Source organism: Bos taurus, chromosome 6 (assembly GCF_002263795.3).
Source record: "Bos taurus isolate L1 Dominette 01449 registration number 42190680 breed Hereford chromosome 6, ARS-UCD2.0, whole genome shotgun sequence".
Lineage (NCBI taxonomy): Eukaryota > Metazoa > Chordata > Mammalia > Artiodactyla > Bovidae > Bos > Bos taurus.
Genome location: NC_037333.1, coordinates 16632271 through 16652927, shown reverse-complemented (window position 1 = coordinate 16652927; position 20657 = coordinate 16632271). Strand labels below are relative to the sequence as shown.

The following is a 20657-nucleotide window of genomic DNA, read 5'->3' as shown; positions in this document are numbered from 1 at the left end:
AGTGAAGTCCATGCATAACTTCCATCCCTGCTACCATGGTCCTTTGTTTGTGGACCTGCTGGACACGGACAGGAGTGACTGGGGAAAGAAGATGACTAATGTCCACAGGAAGGGTCATCTCAGCTTCCTAAAATTTTTTCTCTACATAGATGGCTATTTGGTGGAAATCCACATGGGGTACAAATATTTTCATACTTCATGCTGATACAGAGAGGTTTATCCATATGTCTCTCTTCCAGATCTCCTCAACATCTTTCTGGTTGTATTCATTTTAGTTCCCTTTAGACATCCATTTACCAAATGATTAGCTGCTACTAATGAGTCAAAATTCCCCAAGCCAGGCTTCAACAGTACATGAACTGTGAAATTCCAGATGTTCAAGCTGGATTTAGAAAAGGCAGAGGAACCAGAGATCAAATTGCCAATATCTGTTGGATCATTGAAAAGGCAAGAGAGTTCCAGAAAAACAACTACTTTGCTTTATTGACTATGTCAAAGCGTTTGACTGTGTGGATCACAATAAACTGTGGAAAATTCTGAAAGAGATGGGAATATCAGACCACCTGACTTGCCTCCGGAGAAATCTATATGCAGGTCAAGAAGCAACAGTTAGAACTGGATACGGAACAACAGATTGGTTCCAAATTGGGAAAGGAGTCCATCAAGGCTGAATATTGTCACCTTGCTTATTTAACTTATATGCAGAGTACATCATGTGAAATGCTGGACTGGATGAAGCACAAGCTGGAATCAAGATTGCTGGGAGAAATATCAATAACCTCAGATATGCAGATGACACCACCTTTATGGCAGAAAGCGAAGAACTTAAGAGCCTCTTGATGAAAGTGAAAGAGGAGAGTGAAAAAGTTGTCTTAAGACTCAACATTCAGAAAACTAAGATTATGGCATCTGGGCCCATCATTTCATGACAAGTAGATGGGGAAACAATGGAAACAGTGAGAGACTTTATTTCTGGGGGCTCCAGAATCACCGAAGATGGTGACTGCAGCCATGAAATTAAAAGATGGCTGCTCCTTGGACAAAAAGTTATGACTAACCTAGACAGCATATTAAAAAGCAGAGACATTACTTGGCTGACAAAGGTCCATCTAGTCAAAGTTATGGCTTTTCCAGTAGTCATATATGGATGTGAGAGTTGGACCATAAAGAAAGTTGAGCATCAAAGAATTGATGCTTTTGAAGTGTGGTGTTGGAGAAGACTTTTGAGAGTCCCTTGGACTTCAAGGAGATCAAACTAGTCAGTCCTAAAGGAAATCAGTTGGAAGAACTGATGCTAAAGCTGAAGCTCCAACACTTTGGCCACCTGATGAGAAGAACTGACTCTTTAGAATAGACTCTGATGCTGGGAAAGATTGAAGGCAGGAAGAGAAGGGGGTGACAGAGGATGAGATGGCTGGATGGCATCACCAACTCACTGGATATGAGTTTGAGCAAGCTCCAGGAGTTGGTGATGGACAGGGAAGCCTAGTGTGCTGCAGTCCATAGGGTCACAAAGAGTCAGACACAACTGAGTGACTGAACTGAACTAAGGTCAGACAATGCCAAATTGGGGGTGGCCGGTTCAGGTTTCATGGGGACTTGTTGCCCTTGACTAATAGTTTAGCCTTGAAGGAAAGTTATGACCAACCTAGATAGCATATTCAAAAGCAGAGACATTACTTTGCCAACAAAGGTCCATCTAGTCAGGGCTATGGTTTTTCCAGTAGTCATGTATGGATGTGAGAGTTGGACTGTGAAGAAAGCTGAGCACCGAAGAATTGATGCTTTTGAACTGTGGTGTTGGAGAAGACTCTTGAGAGTCCCTTGGACTGCAAGGAGAGCCAACCAGTCCATTCTAAAGGAGATCAGCCCTAGGTGTTCTTTGGAAGGAATGATGCTAAAGCTGAAACTCCAGTACTTTGGCCACCTGATGCAAAGAGTTGACTCATTGGAAAAGACTCTGATGCTGGGAGGGATTGGGGGGCAAGAGGAGAAGGGGACGACAGAGGATGAGATGGCTGGATGGCATCACTGACTCGATGCACATGCGTTTGGGTGGACTCCGGGAGTTGGTGATGGACAGGGAGGCCTGGCGTGCTGCAATTCATGGGGTCGCAAAGAGTTGGACACAACTGAGTGACTGAACTGAACTGAAGATCCAGTGGTGAGCCAGAAGCTATTTCTCAAAGGAAATTATTTACCTGCTAAGGATGACATAGATTTGCTCTAAAACTCTAGGGCTTCACACTGTGATTAACCTTAAGGGGCTTGTCAAAAAATTCATAAAGCATCCCTACCTGCCACAGACATCATAAATGCAATATCATAAATGATATTGGAGCTGCTGAGTCATAAGGGTCAAGTGACAGAGCAGTTTAGCAAACTGGGAGACTGGACCTTTTGCATAGTCTTTGCTTGTTCTGGGTCTTACTCAAAACAAGCAGCTTATTGGACTACTCACTAAATAGACTGGAATAGTATGATTAAATGAGGTATATGTTGCCTCCAAAGGTTCCCTAAGCATTGTACAACTTGGTGGAAGGAGAAGTCAGATGCAGTAACTATCCTTTACCTTGAAAAGAATATCTCATATGTTACAAAGTACCGCGTGCATACGTGCTCAGTTATGTCCAACTCCTTGCTCCTCTGTTTGTGGGATTTTCCAGGCAAGAATACTGGAGTGGGTTGCTATTTCCTTCTCCAGAATATCTTCCTGATGCAGAGACTGAACCCAGGTCTCCTGTGTCTCCTGAATTGCAGATGGATTCTTTACCGCTGAGCCACCGGGAAAGCCCACCAGTAGCTTAGGGTGGCAAAAAAAAAAAAAAAAAAAAAGGAACAAGGATGGGGATTCTTTGACCCTGAGTATGTTTATTTCAACTGTGCATTCCAAAACTAATTCCACGATCCTTACTACTTCTGGAGGAGAGCTAAAATGAGAGCACTGATGAAGAGAAGGGGCTTCCCTGGTGGCTCAGCAGTAAATGCAATGCCGGAGACACAGGTCAGGAAGATCCCCTGGAGAAGGAAATGGCAACCCACTCCAGTGTTCTTGCCAGAAAATATCCCACGGACAGAGGAGTCTGGCAGGCTGTAGTCCATGGTGTCACAGAGTCAGACACAACTGAAGCAACTTAGCAGGAGCACGATGAAGAAAAATATTTCCATATGTGTTTCTGTTGTTACAATGGGCATGTACCTATGTTTTACTTACTAATTTTCAAAGTTTAAAAGAAATGACAGCAATAGTGACAAAATCTACAATTTCGTATTGCGTTGGAGAGAGTTTGTATAGGTCATGATACATAATAGTGATTCACAGAGTGCCTGGCATAGAGTTATCACTCAATAAACACTGAGCTGGGGAAACAAATATTCTCATGCTTATACAAAACCCAGAAGGGAAGAGCATAGTTCAAGAGACTGTCATCTAAACTGTAAAATATCTTTGGAAATAAATCTAGGATAAAATTGTATATTATTCTCTGATTTTAAAAAAGTTACTAATTTCCTCTCTAGTGTATATTTAAAAAAAAATGAAGTTGGTAGTATTAATAGCCTTGATATTATCTGGTTTGTTTAGAATTTACTTAAAAACTTATTTGTGGACTCTTCCTCTGGTGGTGCAGGGGTTAAGACTCTGCTTCCACTGCTGGGGCATGGGTTAGATCCCTGGCTGGAATACTAAGCTTCTGCACGCTGTGCAGCCAAAAAAGCTCCGCCAAAACAAAAAACTTATCTGTAGGGTTTACCTTCTCTTTTGACTGGCTCAGCCATTCCTGACTTCAAGGCTTTTTATTAAAAGTTTTTACATTAAGTATGAAAATCTTGGTAGATACGTTTTATGCTCCTTTCCTCGAGTATGGATTTGATTGTGCGCAGCAAGAATTAGTCCTTTTTGCTTTTATATGTAGCTTAAAATTATAGGCACTTCTATACAAAATGTGTTTTTTTAATCCATCAACTCTGATTTTATTGAAGAACAGCAGCACTGGCGGCCGGGCAAGCAGAGGGACATTGCTCTTGCCCGGCTCGCTTCAGATGAATACATGTTTCGAGTTTGTTTCTTTCAACATTTGTCCTTCTTCATCTACATACAATAATTACCCACTGAATTAGATTCTGTTTACTTAAGGCATGCCCTAATGCCCATGCTTATATTCATTATTTGTTTCATTTTCAGTCGCAAAGTTTATGTTGTATTTAAAAAAAAACATTTTCTATAGGAAGATTACTGGTTTGGACACAGATGGTAATAGATGTACATATTTGACGCGTGAAAGATTTCTTTTTTTACCTGGCTTGTAGAACATTACAAACTCAAGTTGGAAAATATTTGAAAGTTTAAGGTGTTAAAAATAATAATGAATTGGTTCTTGGAACAAACTTTTAGCATAAAGACATGACAGTAATAATTTGATATATAGGTGAATGTGGATCACAATAAACTGTGGAAAATTCTGAAAGGGATGGGAATACCAGACCATCTGACTTCTTGAGAAATCTGTATGCATATCAGGAAGCAACAGTTAGAACTGGACATGGAACAGACTGGTTCCAAATAGGAAAAGGAGTACGTGAAGGCTGTATATTGTTACCCTGCTTATTTAACTTATATGCAGAGTACATCATGAGAAACGCTGGGCTGGAAGAAGCACAAGCTGGAATCAAGATTGCCAGGAGAAATATCAATAACAGATATCATCTGTTATTCTTATATAATATCATCATATTATCTGCATAATATCATCTGCATCAGATATGCAGATGATACCAACCTTATGGCAGAAAGTGGAGAAGAACTAAAGAGACTCTTGATGAAAGTGAAAGAGGAGAGTGAAAAAGTTGGCTTAAAACTCAACATTCAGAAAACTAAGATCATGGCATCCGGTCCCATCACTTCATGGCAAAGAGATGGGGAAACAGTGGAAACAGTGAGAGACTTTATTTTGGGGGGCTCGAAAATCACTGCAGATGGTGACTGCAGCCATGAAATTAAAAGACGCTTACTCTTTGGAAGGAAAGTTATGACCAACCTAGACAACAAAGGTCCGTCTAGTCAAGGCTATGGTTTTTCCAGTGGTCATGTATGGATGTGAGAGCTGGACTGTGAAGAAGGCTGAGCGCCAAAGAATTGATGCTTTTGAACTGTGGTGTTGGAGAAGACTCTTGAGAGTCCCTTGGATTGCAAAGAGATCCAACCAGTCCATTCTGAAGGAGATCAGTCCTGGGTGTTCTTTGGAAGGAATGATGCTAAAGCTGAAACTCCAGTACTTTGGCCACTTGATGCAAAGAGTTGACTCATTGGAAAAGACTCTGATGCTGGGAGGGATTGGGGGCAGGAGGAGAAGGAGACAAGAGAGGATGAGATGGCTGGATGGCATCACTGACTCGATGGACGTTGAGTCTGAGTGAACTCAGGGAGTTGGTGATGGACAGGGAGGCCTGGCGTGCTGCAGTTCATGGGGTCGCAAAGAGTCGGACATGACTGAGCGACTGAACTGAACTGAACTGAAATAGCATATTAAAAAGCAGAGACATTATTTTGCCAACAAAGGTCCGTCTAGTCAAGGCTATGGTTTCTCCAGTAGTCATGTATGAATGTGAGAGTTGGATTATAAAGAAAGCTGAGCACCGAAGAATTGATGCTTTTGAACTGTGGTGTTGGAGAAGACTCTTTGAGAGTGCCTTGGACTGCAAGGAGATCCAACCAGTCCGTCCTAAAGGAGATCAGTCCTGGGTGTTCATTGGAAGGACTGATGTTGAAGCTGAAACTCCAATACTTTGGCCACCTGAGGCGAAGAGCTGACTCATTTGAAAAGACCCTCATGCTGGGAAAGATTGAGGGCAGGAGGAGAAGGGGACAGGGGATTAAATGGTTGTATGGCATCACCGACTCTATGGACATGGGTTTGGGTAGACTCCGGCAGTTGGTGATGGACAGGGAAGCCTGGTGTGCTGCAGTTCATGGGGTCGCAAAGAGTCAGACACGACTGAGTGACTGAACTGAACTGATGTGTTCTGACTTTAGTTTTATTTTTTATTGGAAAGTTGATACTTTTTAAAACTTCTGTGCCTTATCTACAGTGTATATGGACTTATTTGGCCCCAAGATATATGAGGAAGGATAAGTATATAAACTTGTCTCATTTCAAATGTCTTAAATCTGCTTTATGTTAGGGCAATTGCCTTTAGTTCATATCCAATCACATAATATGCCTTTTGAGTTTGTTTTACTTCCCAAGCTTCAGTTGTCACATGTAAAGTGGTGACATTAGTAATTACCTAATAGAATTGTCATGAAGAGTAAGTAAGAACTAATGTAAATGACAATATAATATCTGCCAAGAGGTGGTTAATTAACATTAGCTTCCCTTCAGAAGATATGAAGGAAGCTTAAAAATTTTAATTTATACATTTTTTCTTATTTTTTTCAAGGCAACATATTTTTAATTGTTCCAAAGTTTTCCTTATTTATAAAACTATGGGAATTTCTGGAGAAGGAAATGGCAACCCACTCCGGTATTCTTGCCTGGAGAATCCTGTGGACAGAGGAGCCTGGTGGGCTGTTGTCCATAGAGTGCAGAGTCGGACATGACTGAAGCGACTTAGCATGCATGCATGCATTAGAGAAGGAAGTGGCAACCCACTCCAGTATTCCTGAGTGGAGAATCCCAGGGACAGAGGAACCTGGTGGGCCACCGTCTATGGGGTCACATAGAGTCAGACACAACTGAAGCGACTTAGCGGCAGCAGCAGCAGCATGGGAATTTCAGAAATATTCTGTTGTATAGTCCCCAGAAAAACTTCCCATGTATAAATGCTGGCTGTGGTGTAAACAGCTTTTATTATTGGTGTTATTAGTGGCTCTCTCATAATCTACCATTAACATACCTTCCTTAATACACACTAAGTAAGACTCTGGGGAGACTCTCACTGGTAAACAGGGCAGCAAGCCTCGTCTATATTTAGAGTTAGATGCTACTACATTTTATAAGTATTTTTATTATTATGGTATTTAAACAATTTCTCATTAATTGAGTCACTGAAATTGCAGAACCAACACAAGAAAGCGAAAGTGAAGTCGCTCAGTCGTGTCCGACTCTTTGCTACCCCATGGACCGTAGCCTATCAGGCTCCTTCGTCCATGGGATTTTCCAGGCAAGAGTGCTGGAGTGGATTGCCATTTCCTTCTCCAGGGGATCTTCCCAACCCAGGAATCGAACCCAGGTCTCCTGCATTGCTGCGGACGCTTTACCGTCTGAGCTCATGCCATCCTGTAAAAAATTGTGGTGTCTCAAAGGTAAAGCATCTGCCTGCAATGTGGGTTGGATCCCTGAGTCAGGAAGATCCCCTGGAGAAGGAAATGGCAATCTGCTCCAGTATTCTTGCCTGGAGAATCCCATGGACGGAGAAGGCTGGTGGGCTACAGTCCACGAGGTTGCAAAGAGTCGGACACTACTGAGCGACTTCACTTTCACTTTCAAGAGAGTATATAAAAAAGAAAAACTAAACAGAAAACAAAAAAACTTTTTAGGCCATCTAGTCCATCCCCAAAGACAAATTCTCCATCAATTATTTTCATTCGCTTGGATTGTAAATTTCTAGCCCAGGCTATATACGATGGTGCCTTCCACTAGGGTGGTAAATATGGAATGGAGAGAAGTGGATGAATTAGAATTTTTTTTTGGTAGTAGTACAACCAAAAAGATTTGTTGATACTTTGGACATGGAGGTTTCATACAGAAACCAGGAGGATCTCAAGATTTTCGGCCTGAAAGATTTTACGAAAGCATTTACGAAAAGAGCAGAGGACACGGGTTATTTAAAATAGTATTTTGGTCACTTCAAAGTCTCCGCTTTAGGCAACTTGTGGCGATGTCTTCTTGACATTTGTGATAGCTCTAAATTAGATATATATTTTCAAATGTTATAAAATATTAACGTAGCAATTATTATTAACAGTTATTATTATTAACACCACTGTTACATCAGGAAGTAAAAGCTCGCTCAACAACCTAGGACTTTCTCAAACTCTTGAAAAACCCGCTAATAAAAAAGACAACATTTCCCAAACTTCCCCATTCATCCTCTGGCTCTGGGAACCTAGGGCGCTCCGCGTCCAATCAGCTTCCAAAATCCGCGGTATCTGTGAGTGGGAGGGGCTCAGATAGATTCCGTTCCCTCTGCTTCTCCGGCTTGGCCACGTCTGAAGGCCTGCAGGTCCTTGAAGGTGCATAAATCGCCTGTTTATTCATTGGCAATAATTGAACTTCTTATTCAAATTTATGTTTCACAAGATTCTGTAATACATAGTTTTGGGTCACGTCACTTATCCGTTTTTATAGTTCCTTCTTTTCTTCTGGGGGTGTACACACTGCCTCCGAGCGTTGCGGACCTGCCGGTCGCTTCCCTGCGCACGCGCCGGGGAAAGGGAGGGCGGGCCTGTTTCCGGGTGTCGCGTGGGGCTGGAGGCCGAGAGCGTCCCCTGCTACCGCCAAGATGGAGAGTTTGTATCGAGTCCCGTTCTTAGTGCTCGAATGCCCGAACCTGAAGCTGAAGAAGCCGCCCTGGGTGCACATGCCGTCGGCCATGACGGTGTACGCTCTGGTGGTGGTGTCTTACTTCCTCATTACCGGAGGTAACTCGGCCTGCCGGGGGCCCGAGAGGCTCGGAGAGCCGGCCCGCCCCGGGGGCGCGTCAGTTCCCTGACTTTCAGCCGGGGAAAGCATCGCCCTGCTCTCAGTCTTTTCGGAGGGTGGAGGGAAATTCTGGGGTCCTAAGTGTTCACCGCCCAAAGGTTTCTTTACCCTCACGCCCTGTCTTGTATCTTGAGAGGAGTCGTGTTCTCTATCCCGTTGCCTTCACTTTCCTGGCCTCTTAGCTAAACGATCCGAGTTGAATAGTGTGTTTTTCAAGCCCAGATTGTTGCTGTTGTTATTGCATGCCATGAGTTACTTAATAAAGGCCCTGGGAAAATCTGTTCTGGCCCATTCTATTTCCACTGTTGATCAGGAGGGTGTGGGACTTCTACCTTCTCTGTCTGTGGTCCCTGGAACTTTGGTAGACACTGAACAGTCTGGATTTGTTAGCTCAAACCTAAGGCTTGGTGTCGCTTTCTCCTCAGTCAGCAATACGTATGAATGGAATCTTCCGAAACCCACGGTTTTGATAAATATTTGAGGTTGGAGATAAATTTTCAGAAGCTGTCGTATTTGAGAGAGCAGAAGTGGAGAATTTAAAGAATAAGGGGAATAGCATTACTTTTGAACACTTTTGCATTATCATCTTATCCTGTTCTTTGCAAAAGGGGCGTCGCTTTATATAGTGGTGAGTTGGCAATCCGGCTGCAGTCTTTTCATAGCCACCACCCCTTCAACATTTCCATGATTTACTCAGCACTGTGCTACTGCACTTTTGGATTTTGGGAAGTGGAGAGCTTAATTTGGAAATGATAAAATTAAAGCTGTACAGATTAAGGACAGCAAGAGCAGATGACTATTTTTAAGGGAATAGTCGGAGACATCATTTTCATAGATGTTTTGTGAGAATAATTGGCACTGAAGAGGGAAGTATTTGAAATGCGGGATTAGTTCTAGCATGAACCTTTAGGTTTACCCTTCTCCCAAATCTAGGATAATGACAGTTAATTTATGTTCAAAATAAGTTACATTTAAAATACTTTTTATGTTGCTAAGATACTGTCCAAGCATAACATTAGTATTAACATTTGCTCAGCTCATTAATAGGGGCTGAACTGAATAAACAAAATTTAAAATGTATGTTGCTTTTTTAAAAAAAATCTTCATCTGCTAGAAATCTTTCCTGTAACTCTTAACCTCCCTTGGAGCCAGGGCCTTTACTGGAAACCTCACAGTTTTCATTCTGGCTCCTTTTTCCCTGTCAGTTTTTGTAATGGGGAAATTCTTTGCCCTAACTTCTGGCGGAAGTGAGAGGACCCCTTTTAGTGGCCAAGGCCATGAGCTATCTCATACGGGAGTTGGGTTTGCCACTGGAAAGGAATCACCTGAATACTGAGTGTACCTTTATAAATAAACAATACTTATTGCTGAGAAATAGTCAGCAAATAATGTACTGAGTCCCTATTAAGTTCTAGGCATTAAGTACTGGAGAGAACAATGACTATAACAGATAAGGGCCCTCCCTTCATGATGCTTGTAATGCCATTGGTTGAGACACATTAAATCTCATGTAAATTTTTCTCCATAACATTTTTTCCATTGCAGATTGCCACAAGTGCCTTGAAGGAAAAGAAAAAGAGATTTTGAAAAATAATCAGAGTTAGGAACATCATTTACGTTGGAGACCCTGAGGAAATGATGTGTTAGCCAAAGGCTGCAAGATTGGGGGAAGAGTATCTGGGCAGAGGGAAAAGTTTGAACAAATATGGGATTAAGAGACCATTTAGGTGGGTTTTACAGTGTACTTAGGATGGTGGCAGCGGAGATGGAGGAAGATACAATGAAAGATATCTTGGAAGCAGAATCTTGGTGATGATTGATTGGATGTAGGGGGAGAATGGCGTGAAGGAATTTTACTATTTTACTGGTATCTAGTTTGAGCACTGAGTAGGCGGAAGTGTCATTTTCTGAGAAGACTAAAGAAATAAAGTGGTTTTTTGGTGGGGAATGGTGAATCCAGAGGTCACTTTGGGATATGTAATAGTTGGACAGACCAACTATAATTAGTTGAAAATGTCAAGTATGCAGATAGGAAGTGAGAAAAGAGGTTTGTATTGAAGTTAGTCAATAACAGATGTTTTTGGAACTCCTCCTATAAGCCAGATATTGAAGAACAGAGACAGAATTTCTGTCCTTATGGAGCTTCGGTTCAGTTCAGTTACTCAGTTGTGTCTGACTCTTTGCGACCCATGGACTGAAATACGCCAGGCTCCCCTGTCCATCACCACCTCCTGGACCTTACTCAGACTCAAGTCCATTGAGTCGCTGATGCCATCCAAACATCCCATTCTCTGTCGTCCCCGTCTCCTCCTGCCTCAGTCATTCCCAGCATCAGGGTCTTTTCAGATGAGTCAGTTCTTCACATCAGGTGGCCAGAGTATTGGAGTTTCAGCTTCAGCATCAGTCCTTCCAATGAATATTCAGGACTGATTTCCTTTAGGATGGATTGGTTGGATCTCCTTGCTTACATCTAATTTTAACGGTGTGAACATTTGATAGGTGTTGGCACGTTGAGGATCATTAGCATAGAAAAGCCATGTGAAGGGATTGGTTCAGTTGGGAAAAGAATGTAGAAAGAGAAGAAAATAGTGGATCAAACCCTAGGGAACTCCGATGTTTAGTGGTTTTATAGAAGCGGCTCAGCAAGAGAGAGAGCAAGAAAAACATGGATAGGAGTGTCACAAAAGCCATAAGAAGCCATCCCTCCCACCCCCCAAGAAATGGATTTAGTAAACTGGATGGAGTGCTGCTAGGAAACCTCCTAAGCTGAGAACTGAAAGTGTCCTTTGAATTTGACCACAGCAAGGTCATTGGTCACCTTAGCAAGAGTAATATCAGTGGTGGCAGAAGTCAGATTGGAGTGAGTTAAGGAATGAAGGGTAAATGAGAAAGTGGAGACAGCAAGTTTACCAAATTCTTTTTTTCTTTTCCAGAAAGAAGCCTGGCTCCCTTTCCAAAAGGAAGCATAGAAATAGAATGTTAACTAGGAGGATCTGGTGTCAAGGAAAGGTTGATGTAGGGAATGGGAGGTTGATAGATAATACAGGAAAGACAGGAGCTAGCCAGAGGAACAGTCTTTGAAATGGTAAGGGTGTGGAGTCCTGATGATTGCAAAGGGGATCCCATCGTGATAGGAGGAGGGACTCTTCCTCTGGTGTAGCTGGAGGGAAGGAGGTGAAGATGGAAGCTGGTTCCAGTTTGTGGATTTGATGGTGAGGTAGCATTAGGCAATTCCTAAATGGTGGTTTTGTTATCAGAGGTGAGGGAGACCATCTTGCTATGCTTAAAAAAAGCTAAAAATGAGGATGGTCGAAAACCGTGGAGAAGATAAAAGAGTAGATGTTGACAGCAGGAGATTTGGAAAACAGTGTCGATGGGCAGTAACATAAGTGGTCATTAAGACATAATGAAATGATCATGTGCCTCCTGTATTGCCAGTCTGCTTAATGATGTGATTTTAAAATGTCTCATTTTACTTTTAAGCAAGAAAAATTCTCTAGTTACCTCTTAATTATAGAAACATATCCAAGCATATGTGTAACATTTTTCTTGAATTAGAAGTAGCCTTTAATGTTAAATTTCCTTTATTGTGGAGTCATTCTTGAGTTTGGAAACAGTTACTGAATGAATTCTGTCATAAAATATCTCTTTTTGGAGATAATTCTGATTTACAAGTCATTCTAAAAACACTGAGTTGAATTTCTGAATGGTTTATCTGAAGTATAGGAGATAAGCTGGGCCTCATTTCACTGTAATAATACATTAGAGCAGTTCTGTTTAAATATAAATGCATCTTTAGAGACAGATACTTCCTTTAACTTCAGTATCTTTCTGTGAATGGGCTCCCAATCTTCTCCAGCACTCAGGCTCTAAGATTTCTCTGCTCAGTTACTCAGTGGTGTCCAACTCTTCATGACTCCCATCGACTGTACCCCGCCAGGCTCCTCTGTCCATGGGATTCTCCAGGCAAGAATACTAGAGTGGGTTGCCATTTCCTTTTCCAGGGGGTCTTCCTCACCCAGGGATCGAACCTGCGTCTCCTGCTTTGGCAGGCAGGTTCTTTACCACTAGCACCGCCTGGGAAGCCCCAAAAGGAAATATTACTTAAATACAAATGAACCTCTAGAGACAAATGGGCTTCCCTGTTGACTCGGACAGTAAAGGTTCCTCTTGCAATGCAGGAGACCCAGTTTGACCCTGGGTCAGGATGATCCCCTGGAGAAGGAAATGGCTAACCACTCCAGTATTCTTACCTGGAGAATTCCATGGACAGAGGACCCTGGCAAGCTACAGTCCATAGGGTCACAAAGAATCGCATGCAACTGAGCAACTAACACTTTCACTTTAGAGATAGATACGAACTAAATAAATTAGAAATCCAGTCTAATCTATGTTCTTACCTTTCATTTAGGAATCATTTATGATGTTATTGTTGAACCTCCAAGTGTCGGCTCGGTGACTGATGAACATGGGCATCAGAGACCAGTCGCTTTCTTGGCCTACAGGTAAAAGATACCATTTTGAGTGATTCGATGGTGGGACAGAAGATTGCTGGGGCATGCCTGCATATTTAAAATTATGGCACAACCTATTGGGTCGATTTGTATTTTGACAATAGCTGTTTTAAAATGCTAAATTTAGAGATTGTAGGAAGTGGACAAGAACAAGAATAAAAGTATATTATCCGTTTATTAGAAAATATTTCACAATGATGGGCATAATCACTTATTTAAAGGAAGATATCAGTTTAAAATACATTTATTTGTAGGCTGTTCTAGGGTCAGTAAACTGGTACGTATTTATTTGTAAATAAAGCTTTATTGGAGTTAGGTACAACCATTTACTTCTATACTATCTATGGCTGCTTTCAAGCTACTGTGGTAAGTGTGACACAAACTATATGGGTGACAAGCCGAAGATATATACTGTTTGGCCATTTAAGGAAAACTATGTGCGGCTTTGCTGGTGGTCCAGTGGTTAAGAATCTGCCTTTCACTGCAGTTTGCTCCCTGGTCAGGGAAGACCTCACATACTGCGGAGCAGCTCAATGTGTGCACCTCAGCTACGTAGCCTGCACTCCAGAGCCCTTGCATCTGGTGGAGCCCCTGCGCCTAGAGCCCAGGCTCTGCAAGAGTAGCCCCCAGTCACTCCAACTAGGGCAGAAAAGCCCTCAAACAGCAGTGAAGACCCAGCACAACCAAAAAAAAAAAAAAAAAAATTGGGTCACTGGATTATACTGTTAAATAAGAAAAATAATATTTGAGACTTGGGAGGTCCTGCTGTTTATTTTTCCTGAACAGTGTTTGTTGTGAAGTGAAGTGAAAGTCGCTCAGTCGTGTCCGACTCTTTGTGACTGTATGCTGCTGCTAAGTCGCTTCAGTCGTGTCTGGCTCTGTGTGACCCCATGGATGGCAGCCCACCAGGCTCCCCCGTCCCTGGGATTCTCCAGGCAAGAACATTGGAGTGGGTTGCTATTTCCTTCTCCAGTGCATGAAAATGAAAAGTGAAAGTGAAGTTGCACAGTCATATCTGACTCTTAGCAACCCCATGGACTGCAGCCTACCAGGCTTCTCCATCCATGAGATTTTCCAGGCAAGAGTACTGGAGTGGGGTGCCGTTGCCTTCTCCGTGTGACTGTATGGTCCATGGAATTCTCCAGGCCATAAGACTGGAGTGGGTTGCCATTCCCTTCTCCAGGGGATCTTCCCAACCCAGGGATCGAACCCAGGTTTGCCACATTGCAGGCAGATTCTTTACCAGCTGAGCCACCAGCAAAGCCCAAGAATATTGGAGTGGGTAGCCTATCCCTTCTCCAGCGGATCTTCCCAACCCAGGAATCAAACTGGGGTCTCTTGCATCGCAGGCAGATTCTTTACCAGCTGAGCTACTAGGGAAGACCCTATACTGTTAAATAAGAAAAGTAATATTTGAGACTTGAGAGTTCCTGTTGTTTATTTCCCTTGAACAGTGTTTGTTGTATTGCCTTATAAAATCCACTTGGTAACTGTCTACCTAAAGATAGCTCTTTATTTGTGTTTGTGTGTGTTTGTGCTCACTCTCAGTGGTGTCCAACTCTTTGCAACCCCATGGACTGGAGCCCGCCAGGTTCCTCTGTCCATGGGATTCTCCAGGCAAGAATATTGGAGTGGGTTGCCATTTCCTCCTCCAGGGGATCTTCCTGACCCAGGGATTGGACTGGCATCTCCTGCATTGGCAGGCAGATTCTTAACCATTGAGCCACCAGGGAAGCCCCATATTTGTATTTACAGTTACACGAATGGTATTCCATGCAGAGAATATTCCTGGAAAGATTACCATGATTCTCTGCAGGGAAGAGGGTTCTGGGTGGCTGGACATCCTGCTGGTAGGGAGACTTTTCACAGGGTTGACATTTGAATTTGAATTTTGAAACTGCTGCATGTGTTGTTTTCAGTTAAAGCAATTAGTTTAGCAAATGTATGTATATATACACATACATACACACATGCATGCATATACTTTATTTACATGTGTCTTTGTATAAATCATATCTTTAACAGAGAAATGTGCCTTTTGGGGTCCATGAACTCTTGAGAATTTGAAAGCTTTTCACCCCTAGAAAGAGGCTTCCCGGGTGGCGCAGTTATAAAGACTCTGCCTGCCAGTGCAGGAGATGCAGGAGACTCAGGTTCGATTCCTGGGTCAGGAAGATCCCCTGGAGGACATGGCCATGCACTCCAGTACTCTTGCCTGGGAAATTCTGTGGACAGAGGCGCTTGGCAGGCTACAGTCCACGGGGGTCGCAAAGAGTGGGACACAGTTGAGCACGCACACACACTAGAACAATCATATGCACGTATATACAGGAACTGAAGAGTTTATAGGTTGCTGGAAATCTTTGTGGAGTTCATGAAGCCTTAATTAAGAAAACTTGCTTTTAAAAATTTCCCTTTGAAATAAGAGGTTTGTTAATTACTATAAAACTCAGGAAACATTTCTAACCAGTTCACAATTTGAAATCGATAGTAGACATTTAAATAACATAACTTTTAAAAGCAAAACTAAAATTCTGCGTAAAAGGTTCATGTACCTATAGTAGTTGACTTTTTAAGCTAATAATTAAAATGTGCATTTTGGTTTTACGTAGATAGTTGTGTTAGTTGAGTTTTAAAGTTTTTTTTTTGAGCATAAGCTCCATGAAGATGAAAGATTTTTCTCTTGTTCATTGTTATATTTCCAGAGCCTAGAACAGTACTTGATGCATAATAGGCTCTCAATAAATAATTATTGGAATGAATAGCCAGAAATATGGTAAAACACTTACAAGAATAAAAAATAAACACAAAAATGTTTTAGCAGAAATAGGAATTTCAATCTGAGGAAAAAACTTTTTATTTTTCTGGAAATTTTCATTGACTGTTTTGCTGTTTTCTTCTTTTTCAGAGTAAATGGACAGTACATTATGGAAGGACTTGCATCCAGCTTCCTGTTTACAATGGGAGGTTTAGGTTTTATAATCCTGGACAGATCCAATGCACCAAACATTCCCAAACTCAATAGGTTTCTTCTTTTATTCATTGGATTCGTGTGTGTCCTATTGAGTTTTTTCATGGCTAGAGTATTCATGAGAATGAAGCTGCCGTAAGTTATTCAGTGCTTTGTATAATCAATATCTTAACTTGCAAACTAGTAAAATAATTTTGTGGATCATGTGAAATCATAGGAGATTTAATTTAACCCTCATTTAAATAGATGAACATTTTGAGAACCAAAGAAATGTGTGACTTGCTTAAGGTTAGTAGCAAAATGGAAACAAACAGATCTTCCTGTTATTTCCATGTATGTTCATGAGAAAATCCAGTTATTTTGCTGTAGCATCAGTGACCGCTGATGGAGGCTTTTCTCTAAAAGTGCTTTTTGGTTAATCTGTGACCTTGGAAGAATTCCCATAGAACTAATAATAATAGAGAGTATTTTCAAGCCATTAATTGCTGCTGCTTTCTGAATATTGATAGGAAAATCGATTAAGCCTTGGACAGAAAAGAGACTTTCATATATATATTACATTATTTAGATTCATTCAGAAAGCTTACGTTATCTTTGGGACAAAAATAAATTGGTTTGGGAATTCCTTGGCGGTCCAGTGGTTAGGACTTGGTGCTTTCACTGCAGGGCCTGTGTTTGACCCCTGCTTGGGAAACTTAAGATCCTGCAAGCCGTGTGCCGTGGCGCTGCCCCCCCCAGAAAAGAAAGAGAACGGCATTTGAAGGATAGGATAACAGAGCTGAGCTATGTCCTGCTTAGAAAAAAATTTTGAAAATTGTTTAATTCTCTGGATTACTTTCATCTTTTGTAATTATTTATGTAAACATTTGTTTTCTGCATTCTGTAGGCCAATTTCCAAGATAGTTGACTAAGATCTAACAATAGGAAATAAGAAACAGGAGTATACTCTCTGGGTTTCAGGTGTAGATAGATGTAGTCAAAACAGAACAGTAGTCTAAACAAAAGATTGCTGTTTCTGTAACTTACCAAGCAGCCAAATCTAAGGTTTAAATTTTAAAGAGGAAAGACTTTATGGTCCCCTCTCTGATGTGGTTTCTCATTTACAGCTCCTAATGCCTGGTACCTTGAGTGTGGCATGGGGAGAAGCAATGGGACAGTTTTAGAAAATAAAGGGACGCAACAGTATTGCATTTTGGCATATTTGCAGGCCCCAGAGAGATGATGAGCCAGGTCTGTGGGCCTGCACATTCCTCATGACGGGTGTGGTTACTACCACCAGCAAGGAAGGGATGTGTCGTCTTGGGCATAGATTCTCTTTGATGTCCCAACATATAGAAGCAGTTAGATATGTAATAAATGAGACAGCAACAACAATACAGTAAAAAACACCAGTAACCAGGAATTTTTTCACATCAGATAAGTTGCTAGCATCTGAGATAAAAGATGGCTGTGCCGTAAGATAATTTCCAGGGTAGCACTCCCTTTCACCAAGAATCTGATATCCTTAACAACAGGTACCCTGAGAAAACAATAGCAGTGAAAGGGTACAACCTGCTTTATATTTTCTGAGCTATGCTTTTTAAAAGACCTGGTGTCCTTCCTACTGACAGTTTTAAACATTAAAAGATAGCTTTATTTGATGCGGAAGCATAGGTCACACACTAATTACAAGGAAGAATACCGCAGCATATAACTATATCAAGAGATAAATGTCCTGTGTTTGCATATCAGCACATGCAGATGACCGACAGCTGTCCCTAAAGAGTCCTCAGCTCTTTTGTTTCATAGCATAAGCTAGCTGTTGAGCAGCTTCCCTCGGTGCCGACACTGGTGGTGGGCACTTCTTAGAATCTTCTTGAACCTTTTATTTCCTGTGAAGCTTAGGTCTTTTTTTTTTGTTACCGTTGTTAAGAATTATCTGACAGGTTTTATTTTATTATAGGTTTAATCTTTTTTTTATAATGGAGTATCGTTGGTTTACAGTGTTGTGTTAGTTTCAGGAGTACAACAAAGTGATCCAGTTATATACATACACCTGTCGGTTCTCTTTCAGATTAAGTACTTGTGAAGCTTAGGTCTTGAAGTATGCTTTTTGTGAAGTATCAGGCATTACCTTAGCAAGTTTACGTGGAGGTCTTCAAAATGAATATATATGTTAAGAGCCTTTTTATTTTTTATTCAACCCTGGGTTGTCTCAGGGTTGTGAGATTAAAGTTCTGTATCTCTGTGCTCAGAGTGTGAATCGGCTAGGCTGGTAGAGCAGAAAGAAAGGGATAAATGAGTTCTAAGGAGATCACTTAGGCTGCACGTAGACCCAAGACCTGTAGGGAGTCAGGTGGGTCTAGGAGCCGGAAGGAGGAAAATCTCATTCCTGAGTGTCTGCGCTGTGTCAGGCACGGTGGGAGGTATCAACCCTATGATGCAGTTTTTTGCCGCCACCTAAGAAAGGAAGAAACTTGAGACTCTGAACTAATAATAGCTAATGTTTGTCAAGTGCTTACTGCTGTGAGTAGCAGTTACTATATTGGTAGATTGTCTTATATAATCCTTTAAATTCTTTGATGTAACTCCATTTTACAGATGAGGAAGCTAAGGTTTGCCCAAGCTTATCTACTCATGTTAGAAACAGGGTCAAAAGCAGAGAAGTTCTAAAGGCATCAATGAGGACAGGATGTTTTCACCCCTTTCTTAATGTGGATAGTTTTACACAGCCTTTCTATTTTCCTCTTGATCCTAATAGGTTGCAAGGATTTATTGCAAAAGGAAAAGTTTGGAGCTTTATAAAGCAGACTGTTACTACCTGAATTTAAAGGGAATTTCAGGGCCTACCTTGTCCATTTAGTAAAAGGATCTTCTATTTGAACATTGTGAAGTGTGACTTGCTCAACAGCTACAGCTGACGCCCCTGCCCACCGTCAGGACATTTCCTAAAGAAACAGGCGCAGGGTGCGAGGGCTCACTTCCCAGGCATGGACAGCTCCTGGTCCCTCCATCCTTCCCTTTGGTAATATTAGGCTTTCTGGGATATTGAAATGAGCTGCTTTCTATAAAAAGCTTTGTGACTCTTGTTGGAATTGTGAGAATCCAAAGGAGATTGATTCTAACTCTTAGCTTTAACTTTTACATAACATTTTCTTTTCTTTCTTTTCTTATCTGGTGTCATTTAGCATATTGGTTTGTAAATTTGTCCTTTGAGGGGGAAGGATAATGGAACCAAGGCCCAGTAATGTATTATATTTATTGAGGGGGCAAGATATGAAAGAAGAACCATAATGAGGAATCACACATTTATATTTTCAGATTGTCCTTTGATTCATCATAAAATTTGTTTGGGACACTTTGAAATGTTGCTTCCTTTTCACTCTTTGTGTTTATAAATTTTATGTTTTACAGGGGCTATCTGATGGGTTAGAGTGCCTTTTGAGAAGAAATCAGCAGGTACTGAATTTGCTCCTGTTAATGAAATTTTAAAGGCTATACCAGTCCTCAGATATGAAATACAGAGAAGGATGAAAAGCAGCAGAAAAGAAACATCTAGTGAAAACATAGGAAGCATATTAAAGCGTGGACTAGAATGTCTTCTTGGTGTCAGAGACAAGCTTATCAGTATTTTTTCCTGCTGGCCTTCACTGATGTACCAATGATATTAAGTGACATTTTCTTCTTTTTTTTTCATTTCTTAAAATGTACTTCATTTCTATAGCTATAATATTGAATAAAGTGATTATTTTTTACAAACCCCTTAACATTTTTTGGAGGTGACTTTTCTGACCTTCAGAAATTAATGTAAAATCAGGACATGTGATCCCATAAGCTGAGAACTCTGGACAGCTGATCAGCTTTACCAATGGTGCTTTGCCTTTAAACAGAGTGTGTGACAGTACATCGTTTCAGATATATATGGAAGACTGTTTCAGGAACAATAAGATGTATGAAAGGAGCAGAAATAAATAATTTTTCTAATTAACTTTTGTGTTTTTTTTTATTGATGGTATTAATCTTCAGTCTGTAATTAATCCACTCCCATCCTGTAACTATCAAGCTACTGTTGGTAGCTTGAAGTCTCCAGGTGTAGGCAGCAGGATGTCTAATGAGGTGGCATAAATATCCATATCCCTATAAATATTCAAGCACGGGCTACGCAGTCATGTCGGTTTTAAATGTGATTGTGTTAGATGAAGTTCCCTTCAGGCATTCACTTCCAGTAATTAATACAGTGTTGAGCACATAAAAACATCTGTAGACTAGTCTGGTCTTCTCCTAATTTCTTCTAGCCAGGGCTTTTGGTTCCCCCCAGCGGGCTGGGCCTGCATGCTCAGTTGCTTAGTTGTGTCTGACTCTTTGCGACTCCATGGACTGCAGCCTGCCAGGCTTCTCTGTCCTTGGGATTTTCCAGGCAAGGATGCTGGAGCGGGTTGCCATTTCCTCCTCCAGCGATCCTCCCAACCCAGGGATCTAGCCTGCATCCCT

The 20657-nt window shown here is 41.4% G+C and overlaps 1 protein-coding gene across 1 annotated transcript; it reads left to right on the top strand.

Moving 5' to 3' along the window:
* Positions 1-8473: 8473 nt before the first annotated feature.
* Positions 8474-20154, top strand: OSTC (oligosaccharyltransferase complex non-catalytic subunit). The gene is given in 4 exon segments (NM_001077092.1): positions 8474-8641; positions 13114-13207; positions 16125-16322; positions 19581-20154. Coding segments are annotated over 4 exon segments (450 nt in total). The 5' UTR covers positions 8474-8502; the 3' UTR covers positions 19600-20154.
* The last annotated feature ends 503 nt before the right edge of the window (positions 20155-20657 follow it).